The sequence below is a fragment of the Arvicola amphibius genome, chromosome 8 (genome assembly GCF_903992535.2).
Source record: "Arvicola amphibius chromosome 8, mArvAmp1.2, whole genome shotgun sequence".
Lineage (NCBI taxonomy): Eukaryota > Metazoa > Chordata > Mammalia > Rodentia > Cricetidae > Arvicola > Arvicola amphibius.
Genome location: NC_052054.1, coordinates 72,441,873 through 72,459,385, shown reverse-complemented (window position 1 = coordinate 72,459,385; position 17,513 = coordinate 72,441,873). Strand labels below are relative to the sequence as shown.

The window sequence follows — 17,513 nt, the reverse complement described above, 5'->3', positions numbered from 1 at the left end:
GTCTCAGTGTGGGAAGATACGACAACATGAAACCAATCCTCAGCTCCCACGCAGTAGATGGAGAGAACAGACTCCTGCAGGTTCCACTCTGCCCTCCACATAGGTGCTGTGGCGTGCAACCCACACATGCACACTCTGGCACATGTGTCCCACACAAATTTGTGGCATACATATTCATATGTGTATAAGAAGACACATTATATTGGGGTTTTATGGTCTGAGTTGATGGGGATGATAGACTAGGTCTCTACTTCTATATGTGGTATCCTTTAGTCAACCAGCTGAACCTCTTTCTATTCACGTACTAAATTCCCCACGTTTCCAAAGGACCTAGCTGGTTGTTTCCAGTCTTACCATTGAGGAGGCAGCTACCAGGAGACCACAAGACTACACCAGTTTTCACAAATACATACCTATATTTACATAAGTAAATCTAAAATCATTTATTTCACACTTAAATATAATTATTGCCCTAAGCTCCAAACCTAGGAACTCTGATGAGAAATTCATGGAGACACATTCTTTTCTTTATTCTGTTATCTACTGTGCCTGGGTCTTTCCCAGGAGCTCAACTTTCCAAAAAAGATCCGACTAATCCTTTCCTTAAAAATTCCTGGTTCTGATGGGTGGTGGTGTTTCAGGCCTTTAAACCCAGTAGTAGGGAGGCAGATGCAGGTGATCTCTGTGAGTTCAAAGCCAGCCTGGTCTACAGAACAAGTTCTAGGGCAGCCAAGGATACACAGAGAAACCCTGTCTCAAAAAACCGAAACCAAAACCAAAACCAAAAGATAAACAAACAAACAAAAAGCCCTGGTTCTAGTGGACTTGATGTCAGTAAACCCTAAAGATGAATCATAGTTTGAAGAGAATCACAAAGGGAACAGAGAACAAAAGTCAGAAAACGAGGACTCTCCAGAGAAGGAGTTCAGAGAGGCAGTGATCCTTACACATATACTCTATGTGAGGATGGATAAGGGACACAGAGTCAGGGAACCAGACAGACAACTGAGCAGAGAAATCCTAAGAGGAAACAACTCACTCAGACACTCTGAGTGAATTGAAGTCATGTTGCTTATGTCTGCAAATGAGGGTGAGCACACCCCCAACTCACACACCAAAGCTGAGTGATGACCACACCCATGTATTATTGGTGGTTTTTCTCAATTCCCTTCTAGCCTCCCTTTTAACCTTCTGGCACCTGTCCACCACCGCCCATGAGACCACTGTATCAGTGCCACACCGAGTGGCTGAAGGAGATGACGTCCTGTTCCTTGTCCACAGTCTGCCAAAGGAAATTAAATCTTTAGCCTGGTTCAAAGGGCAAGGAAACACAACAGAAAAGATTGCAGCATATACACCACGCAACAATTTAAGTAAGCTAGGTCCTGCGTACAGCAATAGAGAGACAATATATCACAACGGATCCATGCTGTTTGAGAAGGTCACCCTGAAGGACTCAGGATTTTATACGCTACAAACCTATAACAGACGTGGAAAAATTTTATCAACAACGTACGTGACCCTCAATGTGCATGGTAAGTGATTCATTGTGAATTTGTGACCTAGGTTGAACATTGGACACAGCTTCTCAGGACATAAAGCCTCATCTTAGACAAATACTAAATACCCAACTTAAGAGGATCTCGTTCTTCCCTTCTAGCTTTCCTTTGGAAGTGTGGGCGCCTTTCTACCTCTTCCCAGCCCAGGATTGAATCAGTGCCACCCAGCGTAGCTGAAGGGAGAAGTGTTCTTCTACTTGTTCGCAATCTCCCAGAGCATATCACAGCCTTTCTCTGGTTCAAAGGAGAGAATGACTTAAAGAAGCGCCTTCTGGCTTTCCACCATTTACCATTTGGAAAAACAGTTTTTTGGGGGCCTGCATACAGTGGCAGGGAAACGCTCAACAGTGATGGGTCCCTGCTGCTTCACAGTGTCAGTCAGAAAGACCGTGGATTGTACGCACTGCGAATTCTGAGAGCAGATGGTAAAAGTGAAGAAGCACAGGTGCAGCTCCAGGTGGACAGTAAGTGATTCTCTGTGAGTTTTCAGGGCTGGGCGGGGCTTAGACACACAGGACTGCCATGGCTGGCCTAGCCTCCCTTCTCTCTTACACTGTGTCCCTGGGTGGAGGTTTGAGCACGTAGTGTAGAGACAAATGACCATAGACCAGCTTCCATCTTCTTACTCTGTGTCCATGAAATCCTTGAGGTAAAGAACTCAGCTTAATGTGTCCGAGTTAGCCCTCAGTCTATTAGGGCTCCAGACCAGGGAGCCCTAGGTCCTGTCATCTTTCCACAGCTGGACTAAAGTGCCCCAGGGCAACATTTTCTATTACAATACCCTTACATTCTCTCAAAACTGATAAGAAACAACAGTTTTAGAACATCTGTGTCGACTAGGGTATTTATTATCTCTAAATTAAGAGAGTCAGTAACAAAATACAGGGCCTGGTAGAGACGATGGAGGAGTGCTTCCTACTGGTTTGCCCTTCACACTTGCTCCATCTGCTCTCTTATATCCCCCAGGAGGCCTAGCCCAGAGCTTGAACTGCCTGCAATGGTCTGAATCATTTTGCCTCAATCCACAATTAAAAATGTACTATAGATTTCCCACAGCGCAATCTGGTGGTGGCATACTCAACTGAGGCCTTGTCTTGTAAGATGACTGCTAAGTTGTGTCAAATTGATAAAAACCTATCCAGCCTAATTCCCAAGGCTTTTTAAAATTTTGTTTTATTAATATTTTTTATTTTAAACTTTTCTCATTTTACATAGCTATCCCTGTTCCCACTCCCTCCCCCTCCTCCTGATTCCCTTACTTTCCCCCCATCACCCCTCCTCATCCAACTCTCAAAAAGTGTAAGGCTTCCCATGGGGAGTCAACAATGTCTGACACTTCACTTCAAGGTATGACCAAGGTCTTCCCCACTATATCGAAGCTGAGCAAGGTATCCCTAGAAAAAGAATGTGTTCCCAGAAGCCAGTTCAATCACTAGGGATAAATCCTGGTCCCACTGCCAGTGGCCCCACAGAGAGCACAAGCCCCACAACTCACCCTTACATTCAGTTGGCCTGATTTGGTTCTCTGCAAGCTATCAATCCAGAGTCAGTGAGCTCTCGCTACTTCAGGTCAGTTGTTTCTGTAGGTATTACCATCATGATCTTGACCCCTTTGCTCATATTTTCAGTTCTGCCTTTCTTGGGCTGGTCTCAGATAGCTCAGACCAGTGCTTTGCTGTAGATCTCTGTATCTGCTTCTATTCATTGCTGGTTGAAGGTTCTATGATGACAATTAAGATAGTCATCAATCTAATTATGGGGGGAAGACCAGTTTAGGAATCCTCTCCACTGTTGCTTAGAGTCTTATCTGGGGTCATCCTTGAGGATTCCTGGGAATTTCCCAAGTGCTATGTTTTCAATAGCCTTTTATTGGTTCCATCTATCAAGATATCTCTTTCCTTTCCCTCACTGTCCTCCCCCCTTCTTGATCATCCCATTCCCTCATGTTCTCCTCCTTCCTGCCCTTCTTCCGTCCCTTTCTCTTTCCACACTTCCTTCTTCCCCCTCCTAATTTTCTCAGATCTTTTTAAAAATTTTTTTTACTGATTTTTATCGAGCTCTACATTTTTTGATCCCCTCCCTGCCTCTTCTCTCCCCTTCAACCCTCCCCCATGGTCCCCATGCTCCCAGTTTACTCAGGAGATCTTGTCTTTTTTTACTTCCCATGTAGATTTGATCTGTGTATGCCTCTCTTAGGGTCCTAATTGTCTAGGTTCTCTGGAATTGTGATTTGTTGGCTGGTTTCTTTGTTTTATGTTTAAAAATCACTTATGAGTGAGAACATGTGATAATTGTCTTTCTGGGTCTGGGTTACCTCACTCAAAATAATGTTTTCTAGCTCCATCCATTTTCCTGCAAAATTCAAGATGTTGTGATTTTTTTCTGTTGTGTAGTACTCCATTGTGTAAATCTACCCCATTTTCCTTATCCATTCTTTGGTCGAGGGGCATTTAGGTTGTTTCCAGGTTCTGGCTATGACAAACAATGCTGCTATGAACATAGTTGAGCACATGTCCTTGTGGCATGATTAAACATCCTTTGGATATATACCCAAAAGTGGTATTACTGGGTTTTGAGGAAGATTGGTTCCTAATTTTCTGAGAAATTGCCACACTGACATCCAAAGTGGCTGTACCAGCTTGCACTCCCACCAGCAATGCAGGAGTGTTCCCTTTACCCTACAACCTCTCCAGAATAAGTTGTCATCAGCGTTTTTGATCTTGGCCATTCTTACAGGTGTAAGATGGAATCTCAGAGTTGTTTTGATTTGCATTTCTCTGATGACTAAGGATGTTGAACATTTCCTTAAGTGTCTTTCAGCCATTTTAGATTCCTCTGTTGAGAGAGTTCTCTGTTTAGGTCTGTATTCCATTTTTTATTAGATTATTTGTTCTTTTGATGACCAATTTCTTGATTTCTTTGTATATTTTGGAGATCAGACCTCTGTCTGATGTGGGTCGTTTCCCATCCTGTAGGCTATCATTTTGTCTTGTTGACCATGTTCTTTGCTTTACAGAAGCTTTTCAGTTTCAGGAGGTTCCATTTATTGATAGTTTCTTTCAGTTTCTGTGCTGCTGGGATTATATTTAGGAAGTGGTCTCCTTCTCAGGAGATCTTGTCTGCTTCCCCTTCCCTGAGGAATCCATGTATGTCTCTCTTAGGGTTCTCTTTGTTACCTAGCTTCTCTGGGATTGTGAACTATAGGCTGGTTATCCTTTGCTTTATATCTAATATCCACTTATGAGTGAGTACATACTGCATTTGTCTTTCTGGGTCTGTGTTACCTCACTCAGGATGGTTTTCTCTTGTTCCATCCATTTGCATTCATATTTCAAGATGTCATTGTGTTTACTGCTGAGCAGTCCTCCCTGTGTAAATGTACCACATTTGCTTTATCCATTCTTCAGTTGAGGGCCATCTAGGTCTTTTCCAGGTTTTGCCTATTACAAATATTGCTGTTATGAATATAGCTGAGCAAATATCCTTGTGGTATGAATGTACATCTGTTGGGTATATGCCCAAGAGTGGTATTGCTGGGTCTTGAGGTAAACTGATTCCCAATTTTCTCAGAAAACACCATATTGATTTCCAAAGTGGCTGTACAACTTTACATTCCCACCAGAAATGGACGAGTGTTCCCTTTATTCTACATCCTCTCCAGCACAAGCTATCATTGGTGTATTTTATCTTATTCATTCTAACTGGTGAATGTTACCTCAGAGTCATTTTGATGTGAGTTTCCCTGATGGCTGAGGATGGTGAACATTTTCTTAAGTGTCTTTTGGGCATTTGCAAATCTTCTTTTGAGAATTCTCTGTTTAGATCTATACTCCATTTTTTGATTGAATTATTTGGTAATTTGATATCTTGTTTCTTGAGTTCTTTACATATTTTGGAAATCAATTCTCTGTTTGATGTGGGGTGGGTGAAGATCTTTTCCCATTCAGTAGGCTACCATTTTGTCTTAGTGACTGTGTCCTTAGCCTTACAGAAGTATCTCAGTTTCAGGAGGTCCCATTTATTAATTGTTGCTCTCACTGTCGGTGTTATTGGTGTTATATTTAGATAGTGGTTTCCTGTGCTCATGTATTCAGGGCTGCTTCCCACTTTCTCTTCAGTGATGATCAGTGGGGCTGGATTTATACTGAGGTCTTTGATCTATTTGGACTTAAGTTTTGTGCATAGGGATGGATATGGATCTATTTGCATCTATTACATGTTGATATCCAGTTATACCAGCCTCACTTGTTGAAGACGTTTTCTTTTTTTCCATCAAATAGTTTTTGCTTCTTTGTCAAAAATCAGGTATTTATAGGTCTGTGATCAATATCAGGTCTTTGATTCAATTCCATCGTTCCACCTGTCTTTTGTTAATGCCAATATCAAGCTGTTTTCATTACTGTAGGTCTAGAACAGAGCTTGATGTCAGGGATGGTGATGCCTCTGGAAGATCCTTTATTGTAGAGGATTGTTTGGGCTATCTGGGTTTTTTGTTTTTCCATATGAATTTGGGTATTCTTCTTTTGAGGTCTGCGTAGAATTGTGCTAGTATTTGATGGGGACTACATTGAACCTGTAGATTGCTTTTGGTAGGATTGCCATTTTTATTATGTTGATACTACATATCTAAGAGCAAGGAAGATATTTCAGTTTTCTTATATCTTCCACAGTTTCCTTCTTCAAAGACTTAATGTTCTTGTCGTACAGGTCTCTCACTTCTTTGGTTAGTGTTACCCCAAGATATTTTATGTTATTTGTAGCTATTGTAAATGATGATATTTCTCTAATTTTTTTCCTCAGCACCTTTATCATTTGTATATAGGAGGGTTACTGATTTTTTTAGTTGATCTTGTATCCTGCTACATTTCTGAAACTATTTATCAGCTGTAGGATTTCCCTCATCAAATTTTTGTGGTCACTTATGTATACTATCATATCATCCGCAAATAGCGAAAGTTTTTTTCCCCAATTTGTATCTGGTCTCCTTTTGTTGTCTTATTGCTCTAGCTAGAACTTTGAGTACTATGTAGAATATGTGTGGAGAGAGTGGACAGCCTTGTCTTCTTCCTGATTTTAGTGGAATCACCTGAGTTTCTTTCCATTTAGTTTGATGTTGGTTGTCAGATTGCTGTATATTGTTTTTATTATGTTTAGATATGCTCCTTATATCCCTGATCCCTCAAGACCTTTATCATGAATGATATTTGACTTTGTTGAATGCTTTTTCAGCATCTAATGAGGCAATCATGTTTTTTTCTTTCAGTTTATTTATATGGTGGATTACATTGACAGATTTTCATAGGTTGAAGCATTTCTGCATCTCTGGGATGAAACCAACTTGATCATTGTGGATGACTTTTTTGATATGTTCTTGAATTTGTTTTGCCAGTATTTTATTGAATATTTTTGCATCAAGGTTCATGAGAGAAATTGACCTGTAATTCTCTTTTTTAGTTGCATCTTTTTGTGCTTTTGTTACCAGGGTAAATGTCACCTCACAAAAAGAGTTTGACAATGTCCCTTGTCTTTCTATTGTGTGGAACAATTTGAGGAATATTGGTATTAGCTCCTCTTTGAAATTCTGGTAGAATTCTGTGTTAAAACTGTCTGATCCTGTGCTATTTTTTGGTTGGGAGACTTTTAATGACTACTTACATTTCCTTAGGGTTATAGGTCTATTTAAATTGTTTATCTGTTCTTGATTTAATTTTGGTATGTGGCACCTATCCAGAAAATTGTCAGTTCCCTTTCAATTTTCCAATTTTGTCGAGTATAACCTGATGATTCTTTGGATTTCCTCTGTGTCTGTTGTTATGTCTCCATTTTCATTTCTCATTTAGTTAATTTGCATATTCTTTCTCTGCCTTTTGGTTAGATTGGTTAGTTTAGGCTCTATCTATCTTGTTGATTTTCTCAAAAAACGAACTCCTTGTCTCATTGATTCTTTGTATTGTTTTCTTTGTTTCTATTTTGTTGATTTCAGCCCTCAATTTGATTATTTCCTGGCTTCTATTCTTCCTGGGTAAGTTTGCTTCTTTTTGTTCTAAAGATTTCAGATGTGCTGTTAACTCACTTGTGTGAGATTTTTCTAGGCTTTTTATGTAGGCAGTTAGTGCTATGAACTTTCCTCTTAGCACTGCTTTCAAAGTGTCCCATAGGTTGTGCATTCATTTTCATTGAAGTCTTTAATTTCTTTTTTTATTTCCGCCCCTCCCCCGTGACCTATGGGTAATTCAGTTGGGTACTGTTAAATTTTTATGAGTTTGTAGGCTTTCTGTGATTAGTGTTGTTGTTGAATTCTAACTTTAGGCCAGGGTAATCTGATGAGATAAATGGGGTTATTCCAATTTTTTTGTGTCTATTGAGATTTTCTTTGTGATCAAGTATATGGCCAATTTCAGAGACAGTTCCATGAGGTGCTAAGAAGAAGATATATTCCTTTGTGTTTGGATGAAATGTCTAATAGATGTCTATTCAGTACATTTGAGTCATGACATCTGTTAGTTCTTTCATTTCTCTCTTATGTTTCTGTCTGGTGGAAACATCCATTGGTGAAAGTGTGGTGTTGAAGTCTCCTACAAGTAGTGTGTAGGGTTTAATTTTTAATTGGGTTATTTAAAATTTTAATGTCTAGTTTCTTGAGTTCTTTATATATTTTGGAGATCAGGCCTTTGTCTGATGCGGGGTTGGTGAACATTTTCTCCTAGTCAGTAGGTTGCCTTTTTGTCTTAATGATTGTGTCCTTTGCTTTACAGAAGCTTCTCAGTTTCAGGAGGTCCCATTTATTCATTGTTGCTCTCATTGTCTGTGCTAGTGGGGTTATACATAGGAAGTGGTCTCCTGTGCCCATGTGTTGCAGACTACTTCTCACTTTCTCTTCTATCAGGTTCAGTGTGCTCAGATTGATATTGAGGTCTTTAATCCATTTGGACTTGAGTTTTGTGCATGGTGATAGATATGGATCTACTTTCATTCTTCTACAGGTTGACATCCAGTTATGCCAACACCATTTGTTGAAGATGCCCTCTTTCTTCCATTGTATAATTTTAGCTTCTTTGTTGAAAATCAGGTATTCATAGATTTGTGGGTTAATATCCGGGTCTTTGATTCTATTCCATTGGTCAATGTCTCTGTTTTTATGCCAGTACCAATCTGTTTTCAAATAAAGTTTGAAGTCAGGGATGGTAATGTCTCTGGAAGTACTTTTATTGTATAGGATTGTTTTGGCTATCCTGGGTTTTTGTTTTTTTTTTATATAAAGTTGATTATTGTTCTCTCAAGGTCTGTGAAGAATTTTTTGGGGGATTGCATTGAATCTATAGATTGCTTTTGGTAGAATTGCCATTTTTACTATGTTGATCCTCCCAATCCAAGAGCATGGGAGATCCTTCCATTTTCTGGTATCCTCTTCAGTTTCATTCTTCAAAGCCTTAAAGTTCTTGTCAAATAGATCCTTCACTTCCTTGGTTAGAGTTACCCCAAGATAGTTTATGCTATTTGTGGCTATCGTAAAAGGTGACATTTCTCTGATTTCCCTCTCTGCTTCTTTGTTCTTTGTGTATAGGAGGGCTACTGATTTTTTTTTAAAGTTGATCTTGTATTCTGCCACATTACTGAAGGTGTTTATCAGCTGTAGGAGTTCTTTGGTAGAGTATTTGGGGTCGCTTAAGTACACTATCATATCATCTGCAAATAACGAAAGTTTGACTTCTTTCTTTCCAGTTTGAATCCCCTTTATCTATTGTTAGAACTTCAAGCACTATATTGAAGAGGTATGGAGAGAGTGGACAGCCTTGTCTTGTTTCTGATTTTAGTGGAATGGCTTTGAGTTTCTCTCCATTTAATTTGATATTAGCTGTTGGCTTGCTATATATTGCTTTTATTATATTTAGGTATGAACCTTGTATCCCTAACCTCTCCAAGACCTTTATCATAAAGGGGTGCTGAATTTTGAATTTCCTCTTTAGGGGTCTCTAGCATCTTTATAAAGTTATATTGAAGGTCATTTTCTCCTGCTTCTTTTCAGTTAGGATGTTCAGTTCTCCCTGTTGTAGGACCACTAGGTTCTATACCATATTGGTCTTGATGTTGAATGTTTTTACACTGCTGTCTGCCCATCTTTTCCTTTAGTGGCTACAGATGGAGCATGTGCTTCAGGGGAGTCCCTTCTCCTGAATTCGGTGAAGGCAGGGCCTGTGGTTGCTCTTCCTTTGGGTGCAGGCAGGTCTATGCCTCTAGTGGATGCTGATAAGACTCCAGGGTTCCTCTCCATGTGCAGTCTGAGTGAAGCCTCCGGTGGTCACAGCTGTGGTAGAGGATGGAAGCAGATGTGTGGAGGCTTCCCAGGCATGGTTGGCAGAATGGGATGTTCCTCCCTGGGCAAGGGCCTAGAGATCTGAGCCTTCCAAGCAGGAACCCAGACACTTAACTCTCTGGGGGCATTCTGGGTGAAGGTTGCTGTAGTTACAGATGCTTTAGGGGTTGCATTGAATCTATAGATTGCTTTTGGTAGAATTGCCATTTTTACTATGTTGATCCTCCCAATCCACGAGCAGGGGAGATCCTTACATTTTCTGGTATCCTCTTCAATTTCTTTCTTCAAAGACTTAAAGTTCTTGTCAAATAGATCCTTCACTTCCTTGGTTAGAGATACTCCCAGATATCTTATGCTATTTGTGGCTATTGTGAAAGGTGATACTTCTTTGATTTCCCTCTCTGCTTCCTTATCCTTTGTGTATAGGAGGGCGACTGATTTTTTGGAGTTAATCTTGTAACCTGCCACGTTACTGAAGGAGTTTATCAGCTGTAAGAGTTCTTTGATGGAGTTTTTGGGGTCGCTTATGTATACTATCATATCATCTGCAAATAATGAAAGTTTAACTTCTTCCTTTCCAAATTGAATCCCCTTGATTCCCTTATGTTGTCTTATTGCTATTGCTAGAACTTCAAGCACTATATTGAAGAGATAAGGAGAGAGTGGACAGCCTTGTCGTGTTCCTGAATTTAGTGGGATAGCCTTGAGTTTCTCTCCGTTTAATTTGATGTTAGCTGTCGGCTTGCTGTAAATAGCTTTTATTATATTTAGGAATGACCCTTGTATCCCTAATCTCTCCAAGACCTTTATCATAAAATGGTGCTGAATTTTGTCAAATGCTTTTTCAGCATCTAATGAGATGACCATATGGTTTTTTTTCCTTCAGTTTATTTATATGATGTATTACATTGATAGATTTTCGTATGTTGAACCAGCCCTGCATCTCTGGGATGAAGCCTACTTGATCGTAATGGATAATTTTTCTAATGTGTTCTTGGATTCGGTTTGCCAGTATTTTATTGAGAATTTTTGCGTCAATGTTCATGAGTGAGATTGGCCTGTAATTCTCAGGCTGCTTGGGGTCTCTGGGGCTTTTTGGGTGGGAGTGGGGGAATGGGGTGTTTCTCTCCAGGGAAGGCCTACAGAGTTGAATCTTTTAAGCTGGAACCAGATGCTTACTTCTCCAGGGAAATTTCTACACAAACCTTTTGAGAAGCTAAGCCTGTCTTGAAGATCAGACTACTCTTCGCCCCACACAACCCCAAACCTAAGGGTCACTTACTAATATAACAAGTTTATCTATTAGGTGAAGTCAAAGGATGAGTGTCACCTCAAAGGAAACTGAAGGAAAAAGGCATAGAAAGTGAAAATTCCAGGCCTGTTGAGTACAACAGAGGCATCATATCTCACCTAGTGTACACGAGTGTTTGCAGTATCTTACTGAGGGCAGTTGGGTAGCAGTCAAGTAGACACCCAAGAGGACAGTTCAATACAGGGGAAATGACACCTTCAAGGGTACTTTTGGAAGGGAGGAGTTTTGAAAAGTCAAGAAAGGTCATGTTTCTGGCCTTCATCATGTATGATAGACCCTCAAACATGTGCAATTCTAAGCTGAGTGGTGAATCCATTTGCTCAGTCTGGAGGTCACCATCTTTTCACCAAGCACAATGATTTCCATGTGGTGTCTTTTTTTCTCTCTTCCCTCCCAGGTTCCCTTTCTGCATTCTGTAATGCTCTCACTCCTTCCCAACTCATGATCCAACCAGTGCCTCGGTATGCTGCTGCAGGTGAAGATGTACTTCTCCAAGTTTATAATCTTCCAGAAGAAGCACGAGTATTTTCCTGGCTCAAATCAAACAATGGGAGCCCAGCCCGTAAACTTGTAGTATACAACAGAGACAAACCTTCTATTTCCTGGGGGCCTGCACAGAGAATAAGAGGGAAGGTGTTCAAAACTGGATCCCTGCTGCTTCAGGATGTCATTGAGAATGATGCAGGGATGTACACACTGGAAGTTTTAAACAAAGATTCCAAAATTGAAAGAGCAAATGTGGAGTTTTATTTAAAGAGTAAGTGACTCTCTATGGCCTCCGACTGCTGGGTGTGGCTCATCCTATTTCATACACCTACCTGCCAGGACTGGGCTGTTCCATCTCTCTCCCCTACTTATTGTGTCCCCCTGCTTGGATCTGGGCACCCACTGCAGGACACACTTTAGGTATATAAATGGTAATAGATTATAACTCCTCACCTGTCTTTACCTGCAGTGAGGAGGACCTGTTCTGCGTAAACTCAGCTCCAGAAAGTCAGCCTCAGTGCAGACACTTGGAGCTCTCACCATGCACATGTCCCCAGAAAGACTCTGGGGGAGTCAGGCAGTCCCTGAGTGATGAAGACATGGGGTCTTCACAGAGACCACCAGGAAGCTATAACTACAAAGCTTTGTCCCTGGCTGAAATCAAGATGACATTGGGGAGCTTTTTGCAATTGTTTTCTTAGATTTCCTGTCAAAGATGACAGGAACAAGGCTTTGTTGATTGTTAACGTCATGGCATTGACTACCCATAGAGTGTAGAAACAGCTGTGTACTGCCATGACAGCTGCAGTTGGGTAGGTCACCTGTGCATCTCCTTCTTCTAATGCTCAGTTGGCAGGTGTCTGGGCCATTAGCCTATTGCTCTGATGGGCTTATGAGACTTCACAGGAAGGGCAAGGAATGAAGGAAAGAAAGAGAGGAGACAGCTACTTCAGATTCCTCCTTCATCTCAGGAGTCTAGGCAAGGGAATTGTCTTCTGCAGGTAAATAGTACTGTTACTGCTAATGTCAGCAGCTCCCCCACCCCAAGGTGAGACCATTGTTCAAAACTAAGCATAAGACATGAACACAGCAATGATCATGCACTGTTGTTTCGTTACATTGAAACTGAGACAAGAAAACAGTGCTTGAATCAGAGTAATATAGTCCCTGTGCAGCAGATACAAAGCCAAGATATGTATATACTCACAGCTCCAAAATCCCTCTCCCCCTGGGAAACTTTACAAAGTATGAGCTAAGAGAATCTGGTTGAACTCTCTGGACTACTATTATTTGGTAATTCTTTTTTTTTTTCAGAGCCTGTGACACAGCCCTTTGTTCAAATCACTGATACCACAGTCGCAGGAGGTGCATCTGTGACTTTCACCTGCATTTCACCTGACACTGATGTCTCCATCCGTTGGATCTTCAATAACAATACTCTATACCTCACAGAGAGGATGACTCTGTCCCCAACAAAGTGTGGACTCAGAATAAGTCCTGTCAAGAGCACGGATACTGGAAAATATCAGTGTGAGGTCTCCAACCACTTCAGTTCGAAGACCAGTCTCCCAGTTTCCTGGCCGTGATGAGTGAGTGACCTCTCTTCTCATCCCACAGTAGAATGCTGACATTTTCTTATCAGTGAAGTACAAAATGTTAAAAATTTGTGTGGTTAAAATGATTAGTTATTACTCAGGTACAGCCGACATGGAGACTCACACATGTGTACACAGGAAGGCCAGGATTTAAAATGAGTCTATCCTAAAAGAAATATAAAACACCAATATGATAAACAAAAATTCAAAGGTTGTAAGTGCTTACTTAGGTTGTGGTTCCAATATGTAGCAATCCCTCAGAATTCATGGAAATTAATTATAGGAGCCCTCAAACTTTTGGATGCTCTGAATCTTCTGTGGAAATGGTGCATTGTTTGCATTGAGAAAAACATTTTCTCGTATGCTCAAATACATTCCTTGTTTAACTCATTCACCGAAGCCCAATGCACCTGCACACCAGTCATCCATGTGAGGTGAGGAAGAGTGACAGGAGGAGGGTCTGCCCATGTCTCACTGTCGACATGGCTGGTTTCTAAATAGCTTTGATCCACAGTTTGACTTACAGATTTGAAGCCTTCCACAGGAGGGCAGATAATCCACAGTGGGACCTTTCTCATTAGTGTTTTTCCTGTTAATATGCATTTCTGTTTCTTTTCCCAGGGAGACACATGGGTCCAAATTGAGTCTCCCTTGCTACTTAGCTGCTTTGTGCATGTGACAAACAGGACATCTGATTGTGCACAAGATTAGCTTAAAGTAGTAGAGCTCAGATGTACATGTTTGTTCACCAGTTCCAAAAACATCTGTAGAATCTTTAGGATTTTCCAAAAGTAAAGTCCTTGCGATCTGCGGATCCATTTTCCACCAATTAACTGGCCAACATTTACTTATTTGTGTTGCCTGATTGTTCTGTCTAGGACATCTAAGAGAATACCGAAGAAAAGTGGCCACCGCAGCGTCCTTGTGTTGATCCTGTTGTTAGAAGGAAACCTGTCAGTGTCTCTACTGAGTACTGAGCTGGCAGTGGTTTTTCACCTGTGCCCCAAATACACTGGCCTCTCCTCTACACCTGATTTGTCTGTTTTCATCATTAAAAAATTTTCACTTTTGTAAAATGTCTTTATTGATTTAGTTTTATGAGTTATTTGTGGAACTAACTCATATTTTGTGTTTCTTCATGCTTCCATTTCTGTAGGTTCTGGGCTTCTAGGTATTTGTGTATTTCACGTAAGTCAGTTACCCCTAAAAACTGTTGAGTAGTCATGGAAATTGTAGTGATCTGAAAAATGGACAGCAAGTTCTCAGAGTTCACTTCTGGTGTTAATAAAGTTACTCTCTTAAAAATAAAGTAAATCTAATTAAAGATTGTCAATGTGATTAATCACTTTGAAGAATGAACTCTTTTCTTTTTATTGAGGATAGATTTTTCTCATACAAAATATACTGTTTATAGTTCCCACTCTCTCAAAACTTCCCAGTTCCTCCTCACATCCCCTACCATAGGACCCACTCCCCCCTTTTCTCCCATTAGACAAGAATAGGCCTCTACGAGATAAATAACAAAACATGACAAATTAAAATATAATAAGATGAAACAAAAACTATCCAATTGATGTTGGACCTTCCAACAGGAGCAAAAGAGTCCCATGAGAAGACACAAGAGTCAGAGACCCACTTGTTCTCGGAATCAGGAGTCTTCTAAAGCACTAAGCCAATAGCTATAATATACATACGGAGGACCTGGTGTCAACCCATGTAGTCCCTGTGCATTCTGATCTGATGCAGAAATCTCTTCTCTGAGGACTGGACCTTATAGAATTTGAAGATTTGATGCAAGGTGGCAACAGAGGAAAACAATCAATTGTCCTACCTAGTTGTGATTTCCACAAGTGACATCAATGGCCAGTATGGCCAATTATCTCTAAATGTGCAAGAGTGACAGTTATCTCTTGGAGGTAATAAAAAACTGTCTAATTGGACTTGAGGCTCCTCAGAAGGAGGGAAATCATGACTGGTCTTGGAATGCAATCAACTGTACATTGATAGTGATTTATTCTATAGATCCCAGAGGAGAAACCATAATGACCACTTTTCTAAACTAGTTTAATTTCTAGGTTCATTCTAAATATAAATTCTTATTCCCACAGACAAGCATAGCTTTAGCCCTACATTAAAGTTTTTGTTTTTGCACAGAGGCCACCAAAAAAAATCCCAAACTAATCCAAATGCAGCAAACAATAGGTGCTTGGTGGTTTTTATAGGAATGTACCCCATAGACTCACATGTGTGAGTTTTTGGTATGTATAGGAATGTCCCCCATAGACTCACATGTGTGAATGCTTGGTGGTATGTATAGGAATGTCCCCTATTTTTTGCCCATGGTGTTATGTATAGGAATGTCACTATATTTTTTCGCCCATGATGATAATGGACTAAGCTTTTGAAACTCTAAGTAACCCCTGATTGTTTTCCTTAATAAGAGCTGCTATGATCTTGGTGTCTCTTCACAGCAATAAAACTTGACTAATACAGACACGGTGGGGGTGTCCAGTCCTACCTGATTTGAGGGTCAGGGAACATCTCAGAACAGAATCGGAAATATTGGAAGGGCCAGAAGACCTTGTCTACTGTGAGATTGTGTCTTCTATATTTTACCAGGATACTACACCCAAGAAATTGAATAATATGGCTGTATAAATAGACCTTCAAATGACAACACCAATTGTCATGCAAAACACAGATGGGGACATCACAAGAGATTCCACACCTACCTAACAAACTCCAGGTAATGACAGAGAATGGTGTTAAAAGCAGAAAAGTAAAAACTTTAAAAAATTTATTAGTATAAAGTTAAACTAATGAAAACTGCCAACTGTGGTTGACATTTATGGACATGTACAGCTGTAACCGTTGACATTCTGGGGTCTGCACACAGTGGCAGAGACACAATATGTCCCAATGGATTTTTGCTGTTTCTACCAACATCCTGATGGACACATGATATTTTGTTAATTTTAATTTAATTTTTAAGCTACATTAGGGTTTAAACAGTTAAAGCAGGTGATGTGAGCAACAAGTACTATGCAGCAAAAGTATAGCTGACAGACGACTAGATAGACTCACAGGAGAGTACACTATAAGGAGCAACCCGATAGACTCAGAGGAGAGTACACTATGACAAGCAACCTGATTTCAGAGCTTCAGGAACACTTGTATTTTGTATAGTCACTGTCAATTCTGTAGATAATACCTTAGGAGATTAGCTGTTTACACCTTTACCCTTTCATAAAACATGTTTCATTACCCTAAATTACTTTCTTCCACCTTCATTACTTACTTAAGCTTCTGCATCCTGGAGATGCAGACCCTCGGAACTTAACTTATCAGTGCTTGCTTGAGCTCTCATGTTCTCAAACCTTTATGATACCTACTTTCCTTGCAATAACTGCCAGCCATCTGTAGCTGATCTGGTGATCCTTTTCGTTTCGACTGTCCCTTCAAAACGTAACACTTTCTCAAACCCTCAAAACTTCCCTACATGACCCTTTCTCAAAACTCTCTTAACTTTTACATCCTTAGACAACACTTTCTCTTCCCAGGTCAGCCACCAGAATACAACAGGGCTCCTTGTGGTTCCTTTTTCTAGGCTGTCCCCTGACCTATTGTCCATCCTCCCGACAACAGGTGCCTGATCTTTTTCTAACTTCTTGTTGTTCTCTCAGCGGGCCCTACCCTACCTGAGCCAGATGAGGGAGTTATCTTTGCCTCTCCTATGGTTTCGCAGCTGATGCAGCCAGCAGCATTTGGACCACACTGCGAGCTTGCCTTTCATCTACAGCCACTCTTGCTCTTCCAGACATCTCCCTTTCTGCTGCTGTAGCCATTTCCTGTCTTTGATTTTCTTCCATCCTTAATCTAGCTAGTCTGTCTTCAGGAGTCTCCCTCTATTGTATACCTTGTTTGCTACATTAAGTAACTCATTTATTGATTTGCTGGATAAGCCATCTATCTTTTTGAGTCTCCTTCTAATATCTACTGCTGCTTGATTAACAAAAGCTAGGATTACCACCATCCCCCCTCATGACATTTAGTAGCATTGGGGGTCTGAGGACTTGGAATATTTGAGGGTGCTCATGACATTCCCCAAGGCAAATACTTTTGGGGATCCCCCTCAGACTGGTGGTGAGCAGTGGCTTTAGCCAAGACAGGAGGCCCACAAGCAGATCTTCCCAGATTTTGATCCAGGAGGCCAGGTCATCCATAGATGACTTCTTTGGCCTTGGCAA

General features: G+C 40.6%; 1 protein-coding gene across 1 annotated transcript; it reads left to right on the top strand.

Annotated features, from left to right (window-relative positions):
• Nucleotides 1–1,084: 1,084 nt before the first annotated feature.
• Nucleotides 1,085–17,107, top strand: LOC119821836 (pregnancy-specific glycoprotein 22-like). The gene is made up of 6 exons (XM_042055599.1): nucleotides 1,085–1,535; nucleotides 1,661–2,023; nucleotides 9,690–9,869; nucleotides 11,583–11,942; nucleotides 12,986–13,201; nucleotides 16,950–17,107. Exons 1-6 carry the CDS (start codon nucleotides 1,085–1,087, stop codon nucleotides 17,105–17,107), a joined length of 1,728 nt encoding a protein of 575 aa, XP_041911533.1.
• The last annotated feature ends 406 nt before the right edge of the window (nucleotides 17,108–17,513 follow it).